At 37.2% G+C, this 21,032-nt stretch overlaps 1 protein-coding gene across 4 annotated transcripts in view; it reads left to right on the top strand.

Moving 5' to 3' along the window:
* Positions 1-1,974: 1,974 nt before the first annotated feature.
* LOC111398373 (GEM-like protein 4) overlaps positions 1,975-21,032 on the top strand; it is a 27,192-nt gene continuing 8,134 nt past the window's right edge. Inside the window, exons 1-4 of one of the 4 annotated variants that reach the window (XM_023025297.1) lie at positions 1,988-2,221; positions 2,308-2,388; positions 2,614-2,888; positions 2,987-3,320. In XM_023025297.1, coding sequence (XP_022881065.1) covers positions 2,059-2,221; positions 2,308-2,388; positions 2,614-2,888; positions 2,987-3,199 — 732 coding nt within the window. In that variant the 5' untranslated portion in view covers positions 1,988-2,058 and the 3' untranslated portion in view covers positions 3,200-3,320. Of the gene's footprint in view, positions 2,222-2,307; positions 2,389-2,613; positions 2,889-2,986; positions 3,321-3,900; positions 3,904-15,052; positions 15,056-21,032 lie in introns of those variants that run through there. The other 3 variants (XM_023025288.1, XM_023025294.1, XM_023025303.1) reach the window with 3 other exon arrangements.

Below are 21,032 nucleotides of genomic sequence, written 5' to 3'. Positions count from 1 at the left end.
TCCGAATTGAGGTCATAATAGCGATTCTGATAACCGCAGCCAAAGTTATGGTCAAATTACCAAAAACGTGTCAAATTCTTCCAATCAAGGAAATAATTGCGATTCACTTCCCATATTTGCGTCGATCCGCCATCTCATGGTATTTCAGTGCCATTATCGTGCTATCTGACAAATCAATATCACTCGACTCAGATCCTCTTGCTTCAGTAAAACCAAACACAACGACCAAGTTTCGTCCGTTTCAGTTTCATTTATTCAACGAAATGAAGCTCACTAACTTAATCATTTGTTTTCATTGGTTTTTGGAACTCATAATGGAACGTAAGGTTAATCTTCAAAATAAAGAGAAAAAAAGTAAAATTTAATTAAACCCCAATTTCGAAAACTTAAGAAACACGCTTTTATAATAAACCCATAACTTAAGATCTAAGTGGCTACAATTTTCTTAAACAAGCATCTCATGAAATAACTTATCGTGTCCTTCAAAATTACAGAAATGGAGTAGATTATACAGGGGTAAAATCAAAGTTGGTAAGTGTAATCAACATAGTTAAAATGAAGCCTCAAAGCCATGATCAACCTAGGACTTCAAAAATGAACTAACTAGCAAAAATTATATCTAATGACCAAAAAAAATAAAAAAAGTTAAAAGAGTTAAGAGTTGGAAAATTGAGTTGCCCACCAACGGACGTTTGTTTAAAGTCATTAGCTCCACTTTAGCAATTTGAATCATGGACATCAAAAGAAATCTTTTGATGGATTGTTTTTTACTTTGCTTCACTTTCCATTTATTCTCCAAAACTCTACCTTGCCCCTTTTAATATAATATAACGTGTCTATTTCATCCAATTCAAATTCAACTATGTAAACTTCTACCTCCTCATCGGGCTTAATCACAAAATCAATTTTTGGGCAATCAATTAAATTAACAATGTTAGACAACTTGTCAAATATCCACGAGTGTAAAATTTTGTAATCAATTTACAAATATGACTCCAAATAATGCTACCATATCAGATGTTCGATTGGGGTGTGTGTGTGTGTGTGTGTGTGTGTGTGTGTGTGTATAGTCACTTTTAATCATCATCTAGGCTCGAAAAAAGTTGTAGAGAAGGAAAATTTTTCAAATTGGTGCTAACCCGTCCCTTAGTGGTCATAACTTTTTTTTTCCCACTTGTGAAATTTGCTGGCCCACAAATGAATTTCATTTCTTTCCCGACATGTTAATATATAAGTCGCTCTCCAATCAGTCATTTCTTTTACCACTCTAATTTGATTGGGTCTAATTGACATTGTTAAAAATCTAAACATGTTATGATTCTCTCCAAAGTTAAGTGTTTTGACATTTAAACTTACACTTAGTAATTTAAATCCACTAGTTATCTAATGAAACAAGAAATTAAAATTTCATACATTTTACACATTTTTTCATCAAAGATGCAAAATGCAGATAATATTATTAGTTCTTCATAACATCGAGAAAAAAAATATTCATGGTTGGCCCTTAAAGATTATTCAAAACCATTCCAAATAATACTCTTAAATATTAGATTAAATATTCAGATTGACCATTCCATGGCACGGGATGATGTGGCAATGATGGGGATATTCTCTCCCCCACTATTCATGTAAAAAATTCCTTTACACCTGTAACAATCATGAATTAAAGAAAGGATTTGAAAAAAGAAAGACGAAAAGAAGGGTTATCCAGATAAGCCTTTAGGCCAACTAAGTGCAAAAGATTTGAGGGTGGCAGCGTCACAAAGCAAACATCCCTCCTTAGAAAGCATGGATTACACATCTGCATACAATTAACTACCCCACCCGGGAGACATAACATGATACCAGATCATTCTGTCAAAACCCCACATTTTTTTATGACACAAAAATGACTCGTGTAGCTAAAAGTTAAGATCCAACTACTACTTTTCGTCTATATAGAGGGTGAAGAAGCATTTTGGATCCCAGAAAAGGTACTTGTATCTGACAGATCTTAGGTGTTTTTGAACGTTCTGAAGCATTCATTTCATTGCTTACAACCAAAGAAAGGAGGTAGAGATGAAACTACAACTTGGAAAATCGACAATTACGAAGAAATTGCACCCAAAATATGCTGTTGGAATTCCGGTTAGTTCAGGAGTAACAAGACTTTTACCAGATCCGGCTGGCCAATACAGTGTTACGCCTTCTCCTTCCAATGAATACTTCAAAATTAGAAAGAGTATGTATATTTTCTTGTCTTTATATCTCACCAAGAACTCCCAGTTCCGTTAATCGCAAACTTAATGGATTTTCTTGGAAATGCAGGCAGAGCAAGTTCAGTAATCCCTGGGATGAACAAATTTGGAGAATGGATGTACAATTTTGCTCAAGGATTCCGAGAGCATGGTAAAGCCTTAACCTAGTTTATTTTTATAGAAGTTAAAATCAGACCATTGGAGCATGTGCGCTGTGCTCGACTAGACATAACCGGCCAAAATTAAAGACGAGATTAGTTAGTCACCATATCTTATGTGGTTGAATCTAGCTTACCGAACATGCTATCAACGTTACAAATTCTCAAGCATACTCCTATTTCACGCCTAACGTTCGGCTTTATTATTATCTCTGCAGTGAAATTGGGACCCAGGTTCACTGTAACTTTGAAAGGGAAGTTAAGGCTTGGAGCAAGAATCCTTCAGGTAGGCGGAGTGGAAAAAGTTTTCAAGCTAAACTTCAATGTTAGCAACGGCGAAAAGCTTTTAACGGCCTCTCAATGCTATTTATCGACCACAGCTGGACCGATGGCAGGCCTCCTGTTTATTTCCACTGATAAAATTGCCTTCTGTAGTGAAAGATCAATCAAACTCTCTTCTCCAACTGCAAAACCGCTTAAAATACATTACAAGGTATACACTTATCTGCTACTAACTCTCATGTTCCGAATCTTGATTATAACTGACGTTCTCCTAGAAAATGAAAGCTAACTGGTTTCAAAACCTTTCAGGTTATAGTCCCCCTGGAGAAAATAAAGAGAGCCAATGAAAGTGAAAATGCCAAAAAACCAAGGCAAAAGTATGTGCAGATAGTCACCGAGGACAAGTTCGAGTTCTGGTTCATGGGATTTCTAAATCATCAAAAAGCATTCAAGTATCTGAAGCAGGCAACCGTTCAAAGTCCATCAGTAACAACTATTGATGCACGGATGATCTCTCCATAGAACCTAAACATACAGTCACAGCATATCTGTAAATTTTTGTAACTATTGTAATGTTGATTGTAAATACATTGTGCAATTTTGAAAGTAAAATGTTATTCAAAGATGCGGGGGACACCATGTGAGTTGGGGGATACCATTATGTACAATTTTTTATGTACAACAAGAATTATCCAAATCAAATTTGGTAAGTGTAATCACCATAGTCAAAATGAAGCCTCAAAACCATGATCGACCTAGGACTTCAAAAATGAACTAGCTAGCAAAAATTCTATCTAATGACCAAAAATAAAAAAGTTAAAAGAGTTAAGAGTTGGAAAATTGAGTTGCCCACCAACGGACGTTTGTTTAAAGTCATTAGCACCACTTTAGCAATTTGAATCATGGACATCAAAAAAATCTTTAGATGGATTGTTTTTTTACTTTGCTTCACTTTCCATTTATTCTCCAAAACTTTACCTTACCCTTTTTTATATAATATAATTTGTCTACTTCATTCAATTTAAATTCAACTATGTAAACTTCTACCTCCTCATCGGGCTTAATCACAAAATCAATTTTTGGACAATCAATTAAATTAAAAATGTTAGACAACTTGTCAAATATCCACGAGTGTAAAATTTTGTAATTAATTTACAAATATGACTCCAAATAATGCTACCATATCTGATGTTCTACTGGTGTGTATGTGTGTGTGTGTATAGTCAATTTTAATCATCATCTAGGCTCGATAAAAGTTGTAGAGAAGGAAAAGTTTTCAAATTGGTGCTAACCCGTCCCTTAGTGGTAATAACTTTTTTTTTTTTTTTGCCACTTGTGAAATTCGCTTGCCCGCAAATGAATTTCATTTCTTTCCCGACACGTTAATATATAAGTTGCTCTCCAATCACACATTTCTTTTACCACTCTAATTTGATTGGGTCTAATTGACATTGTTAAAAATCTAAACATGTGACGATTCTCTCCAAAGTTAAGTGTTTTGACATTTAAACTTACACTAAGGGTGTGATTGCCAATATATTCTATGGAAAATGTGTTTTCTTCATCCAAATTCCTACTTTTGTGCTGTTTGATTGCCATTTTTTTCATGAAAAATATTTTCCCACTTTTAGTCATGTGACTGTTCACGTAATTATTTCTTTCGATTTAAAACCCACCGCAAGTTTACGGTTTGTTAACAAGTAGTAGAGTGGATTATGAGTTCAAGTATTGATCCCACATGATTGAATTAGTTCAAATCAACCTATTATGACCTTAACCGAAACACGAAAGTAAGATGTATGTGCTGTGATTTAACTAAGGAAGATGTGAACTATGATGCAATTATGAGTGAGAAACTTATACTAAATGCAAAATGAACTGGATGCAATCTACAAGAATTTATGGAATTAATGAATTACTAACGCACTAGGATCACGAATTCCCAAGCAACACCCGTTCAACTTTTAATTATGCAAATTTGACACACATTCCCACAATTGATGAATCAATATTCCTATTTTAATTTAGCAATCTCTCTCGAGCAATGCCAAACCTACCCCAATCTATGATTCGACTATATCTCTATGACAAATATTAACATACAGGAACGCATGTAATTTCATGAATATTCAACAATTCACACGAGACATAGAGGTATATTTCTGTCCTCTATCAGACCCTATGATGATTTATACCATGTCGAGCATATTTTCCTTCTTTCGAATGCATAAAACAGGCCACCAAAATCATATAATTACGTGCACAATAATAATATGGGAATAATAACGTATAAATCATTCAATTTCGGAATATGTGCTTAAATATGTCAAATCTCCAAATCAAAAATCAAAACTCGTATTGCAAGGTTCACCGATCTCCTAATACATGAAAAATCTAGCCAAATATGTTGAAAAGAAGAAAATACAAAAATAGTTGAAGAAACGTCATCACCTGAATCAAGTTTCAATCAATTCTTCAATTGGCGCGATGTTTTCCTCTTGTTCTTTCTTCGTTTTCTCCTTCAAAATCTCTCTTTTTCTTCTAAAATTGTTGTCATTGTCGTTCTGGTCAAGTTTTTGTTTATATAGGACCTAAAAATTTTGTTTCCATACGAGTTTCAACAAAATAAGGAAATAGCAAAATCGACCCCCGAACTGTTCTATGCGACCGCATAGTACATTTCTATGCAGTCGCATAGAGTAAAAAATTTTGAGAAAATATTCTCGGGTTGCCTCTATGATGTACTATGCGGTCACATAGAGTAAAAAAGTTGAGAAAATATTCTCGTGTTGCCTCTATGCAACCGCATAGAGATGAGATCGCATAGTGCTACCAACTATGCCAAATTTCTATTTTGGTCCTTGAATTTTCATTTTTCTTCATTTTAGTCCCTTTGCAATTCTTTCTTCTTACAATCATCTTGTATCGCTTTCGAGTTCATACTTAGCATATTTGCATTCCCGGGTTGCCTTTTAGTTCAACTTTGAATATTTGCATCCTTAGTCCCTGAACTATCACTTTGCTTCATTTTAGTCATTTTTCGGCTCTTTTCTCCTGAATTTCACCATTTTTATAGAAACACCTACATTGCATGAATTCAACGAGATTGAGTCACAATTTAAACATTTTGCTCGTAATTAAGTCATGTTTGTGATCTAAATAAGTGTGCAAAAACACACTTATCAAACCCCCCAAACTTGAATTATTGTGTCTTCAATTACGATAGTGACATAATTCTGAACAAACATGGCTTAATACCCTACCGTGGTTCAGGATTGGACTAAGTATTTAACTTTATTAAAATTTATTAGTGCAAAAATGACATCAACTTTTATCTGTTAAATGCATACTTGATGTGTGTGTGTGAATTCATGTCAACATATCAAATTCATGATGGGTTGAGTCCCGACCCCAAGTGGTCAAATGTATCCTTACTCGCTCGAGAGATACACAACCCCCCAAACTTATTCTTTTCACTCAATTATCCCAGGGTTGTGTTTCAAAATTAGGAGTTTACATAACTGTAGTCATCACCCTCTCGTAGTTTGGATTAATCTTACTATCACAAGTTTACATTTCAACAAGTGAAGGCTCTCCCAAGTTTGATTGCTTCCACACTCAAGATTAAAATAAGTTACTCGCCTCGCCTCAAAGGTATAGTTTCTTCAACTAAATGTCTAAGGGCTTTTCTTCATGTTTTTGTCTCTCTTTTGTTTTTCTCACTTTCAATTTTATATATATATATATATATATCATCTTCTCATTTGCTTTCTTTATAACCCATGTAATGAGTTTTAGGTCGGTGACTCCCAAATCAGTTGGCTTTAGGGCACCAGGTTTTTAAACCCTTACAGGTTTATTCACTCGAGTTATAAAGGCTTGATCAGATGACTTTTTATTAATCTCCCTCCCTCTTGCTTTCTATATGACCCCTTTAGCGAGCTTTAGGCCGGTGACTTCCAGACCAGTTGATCTTAGGGTTCCAGATTTTAAAATATCCTTACAGGCTTACTTGCTCGAGTCATAAAGGCATGAAAAGAAGTGTCTTATTTTTACAATTTAATTTTATGCCCTTATTGTTCTAGACATTTAGTTTCCAAAACCAACCCTCAATTTAAGATTTTCACCTAATCTTCTCTTCACTGGTCTAAGCAATCCACACAATAAAATTTCATGCACGGAGCCCCCGTTTATCTCAATGCTCCCTATAATAGCTCAACCAATTCCAAATTGTCTTAAGGTGATTTACGTATTAATTCAATAGAGGGTTATCATTCTTTTCCAACTTTATGCTCAAAATTCAGTCATTCACCGAACATGTCAAGCATGAACAACGTACATAGATAATGTCAAGTATTGCATCACAAGTATTGGTTAATCTATTCAGCACTCTATTGAAAGTTTATGAATTATATCAATCCAATAATCACATCATAGCCGGCAAGGCTATCAAGCCCACACAAGCATGCCAAAGTATAATCAACACTCACTCATCAAGCATGCGTCATGCAACAATTAGTCAATAATAAGGATGAACTGTGAAAATGCAAAATAATTACATGCTGACTATTTGTTTTAAATTATGCCACCATCCCCCAAACTTATATAGTACATTGTCCTCAATGTAAGAATTAAAGTTGAAATGACATAATTTAAAAAGAAAAACAAGAACATAAAATAGCAAAATGAGATAAACAAGACTCCTCTGATCAATACGGTGGCTGTGATGGAAGGCTGGGTCCTGCAGCATCATCTCCAGGAGGGGAAGGAAGGCAGGATAAAATCTCTCTCAATATGTCAGACTGTTGGGTTTGCTCCACCTGCATGGCCTGAACCCTGATCTCCAAGCTCCCTAAACGGTCCCATGTCTCATTCACTCGCCATTGTATACCATCTATTCTGCCTACGTACATTCCCAATCGCCCATCAAAGGTACTCATATCTCTTGTCGCTACAAGGGACTCACTGCTGGCATTGAATGCGAAGTTTCTTGTGATTGCCGTATCATTCTGCACCTATTGGATGGTGATACTCATTGCTCCAAATGATTGCTGAAGACTCTACATGTCTCGACTGTGTCTTGTCATAGTGGCAAACATCTACCTCAATAACTAGGTATCAATGTCAATCGGTGGTGGACGAACTTGTGGCATCTCGAAGTTCTTAGCTGCTTGTCCTTCCTCAGCCTATTGCTGTCGACGTCGCTCGTTTTCTAACTTTCGTTGATGTTTAACTCTGGCTCGGTCCTGGGCCTCTAGTGTGAGGCGCTTGATATAGGGACTTGGTTTTTCTAGTGCTTTCCCAGGCTGGACTTGTATGCCTGCAACTCTACATATCTCACTTATCAAACTTGGGAAAATCAGCGAGGTGTGCCAATCTCCCCATGTGCCTATAATTTGTATCTGGTTGTAGATGTATGTGGTCAAGTCAATCTTGTTTCCCCGAACCAAATGATAGATAAACCTCGCCTTTTGATTTGTGAATGTCGTCCTATGGGAAATGGGCTCGATGTTGTGGCATATGAATAACCATAGGATAACTATAGATGGGGTGAGATCAATCTGATACCAGTCTGCGGTCGGTAGAGGCCAAGCATTCTAGCGTCCCAATAATACTTCTGCAACCTCAATCCAATTGAAATTATGTGGGATCGGGACCACATTATTCCAGGGTAGCTCATGAATCACTTCTGGTGAGAACATAATCCATTTGCCCCGAACCCATGTTTGATGTAGATGATCTGATCCAGGAGTGTCGATTTATGTATTGAAGTTGGCATAGAACTCCTTCACCAGATTTTCATACACTGGATGCGGTCTTTCAATTACTTTCTCCTAACAACAGTTGTGGATTAAGTAAACTAATTCTAAATTGGGAAAATCATCCAACTTAACTAGCCTTTCGGGGATGAGTGCCCACTCGCGGACAACATTGGCGTAACGAGCTGCTGTCTCTGACGATAGAAATCTCCTGACACCCCCTTTGGGCTCTCTAGTCCGGGCTGTGCCAGATGCGGAACCAATCTTCTCTTTTCCTTTTGATGTTCTCTTTGGCGGCATTCTGCAAAGGTAAGAAAAGAGGTGTATTAGGCTCTTGACTTATGATAATTAAGAAAACAAGAGAGGATGACAGTGAAGTGCAAAATTCCCCAAACTTGCTTCAATGTGTATGTATAACACATTGGTGTGCAATCTTCAAAATATGATATTCAAGATAGTATAAATAGTGCGCCAATATGAAAAACTAAGAAAACTAGGTCTAAACATGCACATTTGAAAAATTGGACCCATGATCGAGTGCGCACTTTCGGCCCTGGACATCAAAAAAAAAAAATATCGAAAATTTTTCGGGCTATCTCCTAGCATATAAAAGTATTCAATGAGGTCTATCATATACTCAAATTTAAAATCAATTGGATTTCGTTTGGTGTGTTAAATCATGGTGTAAAGTAGGGGATGGAGGGTACCGTGACTTGGCTATATAGTGCCTACGTCATGCAAGATGGGGTTTTATGTTTTTCACGGTCTTTCAAGTGATTTGTCTTTATCCAATTGTTATACACATCAATTGTATGGCATAAAAGTTTGTTACTTAGGCATTTTATCGAACATGTTGTGTGCAATATCTTCATCTCCATTCTATTAATAATTGGCAAATTATAATCACCCAAAATACATAAACACAAATCAATGTCATAAACCAAGCCTACTTACACCCTTTCAACTCAATTTTCAATTGTAATTTGTGAGTAACTACAAACCAAAATCTAAATGAGGAGAAGGAATAAAGCTCATACCTTGAATGCCTTGGGTTTTTGCGATGAGTGCGTGGATGATTGAAGAGATGAAGGAGGGTTTATGAATGTCTTTGGGTGTGTGCGTGTAAGATGGGAATTTTTGGACCTAGGGTTTGAGGGAAAAATGTGAGACGGGAATGGGGAGTAAAATGATTTAGAGTGATCCGGTCATGGCTTAAGTCCATGACCGAATCACTATTATGCGGCCGCATAGTTATATCCTATGCGGTTGCATAGTGATATAAATTGTTCCACTTTTTGTTTCGGTTGGTGTCTATGCAACCGCATAGACTCTTTTTTTTTAAATTCAAAATAAAACAAAACATAATGAGATAAAAAAATTGATTTCCCCTCTTTGAACTCTCTTGTATACATTTGCCCTTTAAATTTTTGAAAATGTCATTTTGTCTTGAAATACGTGAATTATACTCCCAATTACCAAAAACTATTTCAAACTTACCGAACATGTGTTCTATGCCTAGGAATCTATGCGAATGATACTTAGATTCTATTGACATACATGGATGAACGATGACCTATAACTATCAATAATGCGAAAAATTGAAAATTTTCCTAGACTAATGCAAAAAGGTGAAATAAGTAAAAGGGTAGAAATGTTGGGTTGCCTCCCAATCAGAGCTAGTTTATAGTCTATAGCTCGACTTTACCATATTGTGTCATTCTGGTGGTCTAAGATGAATGGTAGACTTTTCCTTTGAGAAATCGCCATTCCAATAGTGCTTCAGACACTGCCATTGACCTAAAATGTCCCCTTACTATCATGAGTGATCTCAATTGCCCCATGTGGAAATACTTGCGTAATAAGTATAGGGACCAGACCATCTCGATCGCAGCTTTCTTGGAAACAGCTTAAGCTTAGAGTTGTAGAGTAGCACTTTTTGCCCCACTTTAAATTCACGCCTCTAAATATGCATATCATGCCACTTCTTGGTACGTTCTTTGTAGAGTCTTGAATTTTCGTAGGCCTCCATTCTGAGTTCATCCAACTCATTAAGTTGTAATAAACATTTTTCACCCGCAGCCTTCAAGTCCAAATTCAATTTATTCATTGCCCAATAAGCATGGTGTTCTATCTCAAGAGGTAAGGGGCATGCCTTCGCGAAAACCAGTCGATATGGTGACATCCCTATAGGAGTCTTGAATGCAGTCCTATAGGCCCATAAGGCGTCGTTCAGCTTCTTAGACCAATTTTTTCGTGAAGAGCTTACTGTGACTTCAAGTATTCACTTTAATTGCTTATTGGACACTTCAACCTGTCCACTGGTTTGAGGATGATATGCAGTGGCTACATGATGTTTAACGCCATATTTAGTCAACAACTATTCAAATTGGTGATTGCAGAAATGTTTGCCCCCGTCACTGATTATAGCTTTCGGTGTGCCAAAGGGGGTGAAAATATTTTTCTTTAGAAAATCAATCTCCACCTTCCCATCGTTGGTAGGCAATGCAATGGCTTCCACCCACTTCGATACGTAATCCACAGCCACCAATATGTACTGATTAGAGAATGATGGGGAAAATGACCCCATGAAGTCGATCCCCCAGACGTCGAATATTTCCACCTCTAGGATACTGTTCAGAGCCATTTCGTTTCTCTTAGATATATTCCCGGTGTGTTGACATCGGTCACACCTTTTCACGAATTCAAAGGCATCCTTAAACAACATAGGCCAGTAAAAACCCGATTGAAGGATCTTCACCGCTATTTTTGAAGCACCAAAATGTCCCGCGTATGTAGATGAATGACAATGTTCTAGTATTAAGGGCACTTCTTCCTCAGGTACGCAACAACGAACGATTTGATCAGCTCCTCGCCTGTATAGAATGGAATCTTCCCAAAAATAATACTTCAATTCAGTGAAAAATTTCTTTTTCTGGTGACTTGAGTAATTTGGCGGAACGATAGACCTGGCTAAGTAGTTAACTATGTCAGCATACCAGGGTGCCTTTCCTACATCAAAACTCTATTTATCTGGGAAGACTTCATTGATTTCCACGATCTCTGTCTACTCTATGGTCTCAAGTCGAGACAAGTGGTCTGCTAGCACATTTTCACTACCCTTCTTATCCCTGATTTCTAGATCAAACTCTTGAAGCAGCAATATCCAACGAATGAGACGTGGCTTGGCATCCTTCTTTTCCATTAAGTACTTGATGGCAACGTGATCTGTGTAAACGATGACCTTTGACCCCACAAGATATGATCGAAATTTGTCAAAGGCGTAGACTACGGCAAGGAGCTCTTTCTCTGTAGTGGCATAATTTAATTGAGCATCGTTTAAGGTCTTACTTGCATAGTAGATTACATGAAATATCTTATTTCTTCGTTGTCCCAATACGGCCCCAACAGCAAAATCACTAGCGTCGCACATTAATTCAAATGGCAGGTTCCAATCCGGTGTGATGATCACGAGAAAATCAACTTCTCTTTCAAAGTATTAAAAGCCATCAAACACTCATCTGTGAACTCAAATGTGGATTTCTTCATCAACAAATAGTACAGTGGTTTAGTAATTTTTGAGAAATCCTTTATAAACCTTCTGTAGAACCTGACATGCCCAAGAAAGCTACGAACACCTTTCACTGATATTGGTGGCAGTAATTTCTTGATCACCTGAATCTTTGTTCTGTCCACCTCAATACCCTTTGCTGATATTCTGTGTCCTAACACAATGCCTTCCTATACCATAAAGTGACATTTCTCACAATTCAATACCAAGTTAGTCTTTGTACACCGCTATAACACAAGACTCAGATGCTCCAAACACTCATGAAACGAAGACTCAAACACTGAGAAGTCGTCCATGAATACCTTTATGAATTTCTCAATCATATCAGAAAAGATAGCTATCATGCAGCGCTGAAAGGTGGCAGGGGCGTTGCACAAACTAAAGGGCATCCTACTGTATGCAAAGGTACTGTAGGGACATGTAAAAGCTATCTTCTCCTGATTGTCAGGTGCTACTGGAATCTGATTATACCCGGAGTACCCATCCAGAAAACAGTAATGTGAGTGCCTTGCTAGTCTCTCCAGCATTTGATCAATGAATGGTAGTGGAAAATGATCCTTTCGAGTAGCAGCGTTTAGTTTACGGTAATTGATGCAAACTCCTCATCCATTCATTGTTCTTGTAGGAATCAACTCATTTTTCTCGTTCTGCACTACTGTGATACCTCTCTTCTTTGGAACAACCTGCACTGGACTGATCCATGCACTATCTGATATTGGGTAGATGATACCTGCATCGAGCAACTTTAATACCTCAACCTTAACCACTTACTTCATGTTTAGGTTCAATCTCCGCTGAGCATCAATGCTTGGCTTGAAATTTTCCTCCATGAGTATTTTGTGCATGCATAGCGATGGGCTGATCCTCTTGATATCTGTAATTGACCATCCAATGACTGTTTTATTCTCCCTCAGCACCCAAAGTAGTCTCTCTTCCTCCACTTCACTGACAGTATTTGAAATAATAACTGGGAGTGTAGAAGACTCCCCCAAGTAAGCATATCGAAGGTGTGGTGGCAATTATTTGAGTTCCAACTTGGGAGGTTGCTGAATAGATGACACTGACTTTGTAGTCCTAGTTCCCAGTTCTTCGAAGTGACGCTTGCGCATATATGATGGATTAGTTTCCAAAAATCGTGCACATGTTTCAATCTCACTTGAATCAGTGTGAGTGGATTGAGAATGTGAAATGCATGCCTCGTATGCATCGGAAGGATGATGTAGTCGAAATGTATCTTGAATTATTCTGTCAATTACCTCGATCTGGAAGCAGTTGTCTGACTCAGTGGGAAATCTCATTGCCTTGAAAACGTTGAAAGAGATCTGTTCTTTGCTAAGCCTCAATATAAGCTGCCCTTTCTGAACATCGACAATCGCTCTTCCAGTAGCTAAGAAAGGTTACCCCAATATGAGTGGAACATCCTTATCTTCCTCCATGTCTAAAATGAGAAAATCTGCTGGAAATATAAATTTCTCTACTTTTACCAACACGTCTTCAATGATTCCTCTTGGATGTGTAAGGGATCGATCTGCTAATTGTAGGGTCCTGTTGTGGCTTTAGCTGCTCCCAAACCGAGTTTTCTAAAAATAGAGAGAGACATCAAATTAATACTTGCAAATAAATCACACAAAGCTTTATCAAAATGACAATTTTCAATAGTGCAAGGTACAGTAAAACTCTCTGGATCCTTTAGTTTTGGAGGTAACTTTTTCTGGATTCTGGCACTGCATTCCTCAGTTAGCATCACTATTTCATTTTTTTCTATCTTTTGCTTGTTAGAGAGGATATCCTTTAGGAATTTTGCATAACTCTGCATCTGAGCGAGTGCATCAGCAAATGGGATGTTGATGTGCAGTTTCTTGAAGATTTCAAGAAATTTACTATATTGTTGATCCAATTTGTGCTTTTTCAACCTCTGCGAGAATGAAATCGATGGCTCATGAGGATTGATAGAATTGGTAGCTGTAACCTGTGATGTATTGGAATTCTTCTTGGCAACATCCTCTCTTGTTTGTTCAGTCTGTTCCACAATCTCGTCATCTGAGGTAGGCGCTGATTCCTTGCTAACTCCCGATCTTTTTACATGTATCTCAGATAGTTGTACTCCACTTCTGGTTGTTATAGCTTTTGTGTGCTTCTTAGGATTGATTTCAGTGTTGTTGGGTAGGTTTCCTGGTGAGCACTTGTCATGGAGATTGCCATCTGTCCCATTTGTGTCTCCTAATTTTTGATTATAGCACTTTGATCTTGGAGAGTTGCGTCTGTCTTTCGCATAAACTAGTTGTTGGCCTCCATGTACTGATTAGTCGTTGCCATAAACTTCTCAAACATCTCTTCCAATGGTGGCTTTTTATCCTGCTGCTGAAATTGACCTTGTGGTCTGTTTTGATTCTGGTTACTCTATGAGAAGTTTGGGTGTTTTTTCCAGCCCTAATTGTAGGTTTTCGAATGTGAATTATTCTGTTGGCGTTGACTCCATTGCACAAAATTTGCATGTTCGATCCCCTGTGTGAGAATTGGACAGTTGACAGTATTGTGGTCTACTCCACATTCTTCACAGCTTGGCTTCTTGACTTATTTTGTACTGGCGGTTTGTGAAATACTCTCAACCTTATGGAATAAAGAGTCTATCTCTATGGATAATGCTGAGTATGTATCTACTTCATAAACCCCCAACGTTCTCTTCTGAACCACTCAATCTGTAGACCACATGGCTGGAATTGTAGCCATTCTCTCAAACAGTTCCCATACTCCGTCAATTATTTTCGTGGAGATTGACCCGTCGGATGATGAATCTACCATGCTCTTGAAGGATGGAAGTAATCCAGTGTAGAAAAATCGGATTTGTGTCTTTTTATCAAAGCCATGCTGAGGACTCTTCCTTAACATATTTTTGAAACGATTTCAGGCCTCTTCAAATGATTCAGACTCACCTTGGTTAAATATAGATATGTCATGCCGCATTTTTGCTACCTTAGCTGGCGAGAAGAACTTGTTGCAGAATTTGTGAACTAACTCGTTCCAAGTGGTAATGCTTGTGACGGGAAGTGAATCCAGCCATTCAAGTGCTTTATCCCGCAAAGTATGTGGAGACAATCGCAGTCTTATAGCATCGTCTGACATACCCTGGTACCTAAAGGGTTGGCACATGTCCAGAAATCGGGATATGTGTGTATGTGGATTCTCATTAGCCATCTCGTGGTATTGATGCACATTATGAAGAATTACATTTGTTTTCAACTGGAAGTTCGGTTGCCCAAATGGAGGATACACAATGCTAGATTGACTTTGACCACCAACGGTGCCATGAAGTCCCCAAGTATCATATTCCCTTCATCTTCAAACCCCGTGCCTTCGTTGAGTTGAATCACCGGACGATTTTGCTCGTTAGCCATCTGTTGTTGCTGTTTTTGGTCCTTTTGAATTTGTTGTGCTGTTCTTGCTTCTCTTTGCCTGTAACGAAATGTGCACTCGATCTCTAAATCAATGGGAACCAAATCTCGATCAGGTGCTCTTTGCATACAAGTCCTGATATAGCAAAAATAGGACAAAATTAAATTAAAGTAAACAATAAACTAAGTCTAGCAAGCTAACTACTACTAATCTAGGTAAGTTCGAATTAGTGTCATAATAGATAAAATTAAACTAAATTTCAATCCTCGGTAACGGCGCCAAAAACTTGTTCACGAAATTATTTCTTACGATTTAAAACCCACAACAAGTGTACGATTCGTTAACAAGTAGTAGAATGGATTATGTGTCCAAGTATCGATCCCACAAGGATTGAATTAGTTCAAATCAACCTATTATGACCTTAACCGAAACACGAAAGTAATATGTAAGTGTTGTGATTTAACTAAGGAAGATGTGAACTATGATGCAATTATGAGTGAGAAACTTATACTAAATGCAAAATGAACTGGATGCAATCTACGATAATTTATGGAATTAATGAATTACTAACGCACTAGGATCACGAATTCCCAAACAACACCCTTCAACTTTTAATTATGCAAATTTGACACACATTCCCACAATTGATGAATCAATATTCATATTTTAATTTAGCAATCTCTCTCGAGCAATTCCAAACCTACCCCAATATGTGATTCGACTATATCTCTATGATGAATACTAACATACAGGAACACATGTAATTTCATGAATATTCAACAATTCACAGGAGGCATAGAGGTATATTTCTATCTCCTATCGGACCCTATGATGATTTATACCATGTCGAGCCTATTTTCCTTCTCTCGAATGCATAAAACAGGCCACCAAAATCATATAATTACGTGCACAATAATAATATGGGAATAATAACGTATAAATCATTCAATTCCAGAACATGTGCTTAAATATATCAAATCTCCAAATCAAAAATCAAAACTCATAATGCAAGGTTCATCGATCTCCTAGTACATGAAAAATCTAGCCTAACATGCTGAAAAGAAGAAAATATAAAAATAGTTGAAGAAATGTCATCACCCGAATCAAGTTCCAATCAATTCTTCAATTTGCACGATGTTTTCCTCTTGTTCTCTCTTCGTTTTCTCCTTCAAAATCTCTCTTTTTCTTCTAAAATCTTCGTCGCTGTCGTTCTGGTTGAGATTTCGTTTATATAGGACTCAAAAATTGTTTCCATAAGAGTTTCGGTGAAATAAGGGAACTGCAGAATCAGCCCCTGAAAAAATTTGAGTAAATATTCTTGGGTTGCCTCTATGCGACCGCATAGAGGGTCACATTGTGCTACCAACTATGCCAAATTTCTATTTTGGTCCTTGAACTTTCATTCTTCTTCATTTTAGTCCATTTGCAATTCATTCTTCTTCCAATCATCTTGTATTGCTTTTGAGTTCGTACTTAGCATATTTGCATTCCCGGGTTGCCTTTTAGTTCAACTTTGAATATTTGCATCCTTAGTCCCTGAACTATCATTTGCTCCATTTTAGTCATTTTTCGGCTCTTTCTCCTAAATTCCACCATTTCCATAGAAATACCTACATTGCATGAATTCAACGAGATTAAATCACAATTTAAACATTTTGCTCGTAATTAAGTCATGTTTGTGATCTAAATAAGTGTGAAAAAACACACTTTTCAGTGACCATATTTTCCTCAAAATCAAGGAATATATATTTTTTTGAAAGAGTGAGATTTTATTTTCCATGGAATTCACTCTCTCTTTCTCTCTCATCTACTCACCAATAAAAAATGGACAAATATAATATTTTTTAGGTTGAAAATTAAATCAATCAACACGTTTAATTAATAATATTCATGCAATTAAATTCTAGGCAATTGAATTACCTAGAATTTATTTTCTTTCCATGCAAATTCTATGCTTATAATCAAACACACCCCAAGTAATTTAAAATTGAATAGAATTCCTATACCCTTTATGAAAGCTGTATTTCATACAGTTTACACATTTTTTCATCAAAGATGCAAAATGCAGATAATATTATTAGTTCTTCATAACATCAAGAAAAAAAATATTCATGGTTGGTGGGATCCAAGATACCGAATGCAGCCCTTAAAGATTATTCAAAACCATTCCAAATAATAGACTCTTAAATATTAGATTACATATTCAGATTGACCATTCCATGGCACGGGATGATGTGGCAATGATGGGGATATCCTCTTCCCCACTATTCATGTAAAAAATTCCTTTACACCTGTAACAATCATCAATTAAAGAAAGGATTTGAAAAAAGAAAGACGAAAAGAGGGTCATCCAGATAAGCCTTTAGACCAACGAAGTGCGAAAGATTTGAGGGTGGCAGCGTCACAAAGCAAACATCCCTCCTCAGAAAACATGGATTACACATCTGCATACAATTAACTACCCCACCCACCCCACACGGAAGACATAACATGATACCAGACATACCATGATACCGGATCATTCTGTGATTTAGTTTTGTGAAAACCCCACATTTTTTATGGCACAAAAATGACTCGTATAACTAAAAGTTAAGATCCAACTACTACTTTTCGTCCATATAAAGGGTGAAGAAGCATTGTTGGATCCCAGAAAAGTTTCTTGTATCTGACTGATCTTAGGTGTTTTGGAACATTCTGAAGCATTCATTTCATTGCTTACAACCAAAGAAAGGAGGTAGAGATGAAACTGCAACTCGGAAAGTCGACATTTATGAAGAAATTGCACCCAAAATATGTTGTTGGAATTCCAATCAATTCAGGAGTATCTTCAACAGGACTTTTACCTGATCCAGCTAGTCAATACAGTGTTATGCCTTCTCCTTGTTGGATGAAAGATGTGTTTACTAACTTGTATTGACTAAGGTTTTTAAGAGGACAATACTAATAGGAAGAAGGAAGTGAAGAAAGGAAACTTGTATTTCTTAAATTCAAGACTTTACACACTTTTTGGCTTGTTGCAAAATGGAGGGCACTACCCCTTTATATAGTGTTTACAAGAAGATTCTAGTCCACACATTTTCTAGAGACACCTAGACCACATATCAAGATATTTTCCTAGAATTCTCTAGATATTCTTTATAAAACTACATTTCTTACTTAGATATTTATATAGATATTTCTAGTAGATATTTATATAGATTTTTCTAGATAATGCTTCTAGAAATGCTATGCATGTTGGGCCTTTTAATTGATTTGGGCCTATAAGCAAAATCCTTAAGCCCATATTATTTAGTCCAAAAAATCAAGTTTACTACTCAACATCCCCCCCTTAAACTTGATTTTGATACTCCAAGTAGAGTTCTTAACTTGCGGAACACATCATGCTTGAGTAGCTTAGTGAGAATGTCGGCGATCTGCTCCTGGGAGGTTACATATTTCAGCTGCACTTCTTTCTTTGCAATGCTTTCTCTTATGAAGTGATATCTTGTATCAATGTGCTTACTTCTATCATGGAATACTGGGTTCTTTGCCAATGCCAATGCCGATTTGTTATCAACATGGATTTCGATTGGCTCTTCTTGTGATACTCCAAGCGTCTTCAACAAGTTTCTAAGCTAAATCGCATGGCAGACACTTGATGTAGCTGCAACATATTCAGCTTCACATGTAGATAGTGCTACGATCGATTGTTTCTTTGAGCTCCAAGTGAAAGCTGTGTCGCCCAAGTAAAACACGTACCCAGACGTACTCTTTCTATCATCACTATCTCCGCCCCAATCCCTGTCACTATATCCAACAAGTTTGAACTCATTAGATGATGAATAGACTAAGCCATAATCAAGCGTACCTTTGATGTAGCGAAGAATTCTCTTTGCAGTTTTCATATGGGTCATGGTAGGTGTCTCCATATAGCGACTAATGAGCCCAACTCCAAAAAGGATATCTGGTCTTGTGCACGTCAAATATCTTAGACTTCCAACAAGACTCTTAAAAAGTGTTGGATTTACCTTTTCACCTTCATTATTCTTCGACAACTTGATTCCGCATTCGACGGGGGTGCATACGGGCTTACAGTCCTCCATATTGAATTTCTTTAGAATTTCTTTCGCATATCCTTCTTGTGAGATGAAAATGCAGTCCTCCATTTGCTTTACCTCTATCCCAAGATAGTAGGCCATGTGGCCGATATCCGTCATCTCAAATTCTTGAGCCATAACCTTCTTAAACTGAGTGATCATACTTTGATTATTTCCTGTAAATATAAGATCATCTACATACAAACAAACAAGCAAAATATCTCCTTTCTCATTTACCCTTGTATAAAGGGCATACTCGTGAGGGCATTTTGTGAAATTATTTCCTAGAAAATACTTGTCAATTCTACTATTCCATGCCCTTGGAGCTTGTTTCAACCCATATAAATCCTTTTTTAGTTTCAAGACTTTACCTTCATGTCCTTTTACTTTATAGCCCATTGGTTGCTCCACATAGATTTCTTCTTCGAGATAACCATTTAGAAAAGCTGATTTCACGTCCATTTGAAATATCTTCCACTTATTTTGCGCTGCAAGAGAGATAATTAATCTTATGGTTTCTAAACGAGCAACAGGAGCAAATACCTCTTCATAATCAATTCCCGACCGTTGGTTGTAACCTTTGGCAACCAATCTTGCTTTGTATCTTTCTACGTCTCCTTTAGCGTTCTTCTTTGCCTTGTACACCCACTTAAGTCCGATTGCTCTCTTTCCTTTGGGAAGAGTTGTCAGCTCCCACGTGTCGTTTTTCTCTATAGCCTTAATCTCTTCATCCATAGCATCTCTCCATCTTTTATTTTGCACTGCGTCTTCATACCCTATTGGTTCACAATCGACAAAAAGACAAAAAAAAGTGTGAGATCATTTTGATTTTCGGTTACCTCATATAGCTCTTGTAGGCTCCTCATCCGTGGTGTCCTTTCGCTTGAACTTTCTCCTTGTGAAGATGATGGAAAAGCATTTCCATGAGTAGGTGATAGAGGTGGACTGATAATCTCTTGCTGCTCTCCATTCTTTTGTTCTTCTTCATAAAAGAATGGTAAGAAGTCATAGTCTTCTTCTTGGACACCCCAATCCCAAGCTCCTTCTTCATCAAACTCGACATCTCTACTTATGGTGATCTTCTCATTGCTTAGATTATACAACTTGTAGCCTTTAGAGCGAGAGTCATAACCGATGAAGACATACCTTTCACTTTTGTCATCTAACTTGGACCACTTTTGATCTAGTACATGAACAAGTACAATGTTCCCAAATACTTATAGGTGAGAAATGCTGGGCTTTCTTCCACTCTATGCTTCTTGTGGTGTCTTATTCCACACACTTCTACCCAAAGTTCTTTAGGTAATCTTTTACTTTGACATGCAGCGGGCCATGTTAAGAATGGATCTATTCTTTCTTTCTGCTACTCCATTTTGTTATGGAGAGTATGGAACCGTCACTAGACGACGAATTCCATTCTCCTCACAATGTTTCTCAAACTTTTTGGAGGTGAACTCTCCTCCTCTATCCGATCTCAAGACTTTTATATTATATCCGCTTTCTTTCTCAACAAGAGCTTTAAACTTCTTAAAAGTTTCAAAAACTTCCAATTTTTGTTT

This window comes from Olea europaea, chromosome 1 (assembly GCF_002742605.1).
Source record: "Olea europaea var. sylvestris chromosome 1, O_europaea_v1, whole genome shotgun sequence".
Taxonomy (NCBI): domain Eukaryota; kingdom Viridiplantae; phylum Streptophyta; class Magnoliopsida; order Lamiales; family Oleaceae; genus Olea; species Olea europaea.
This window is presented reverse-complemented; position numbering and strand designations above follow the sequence as displayed.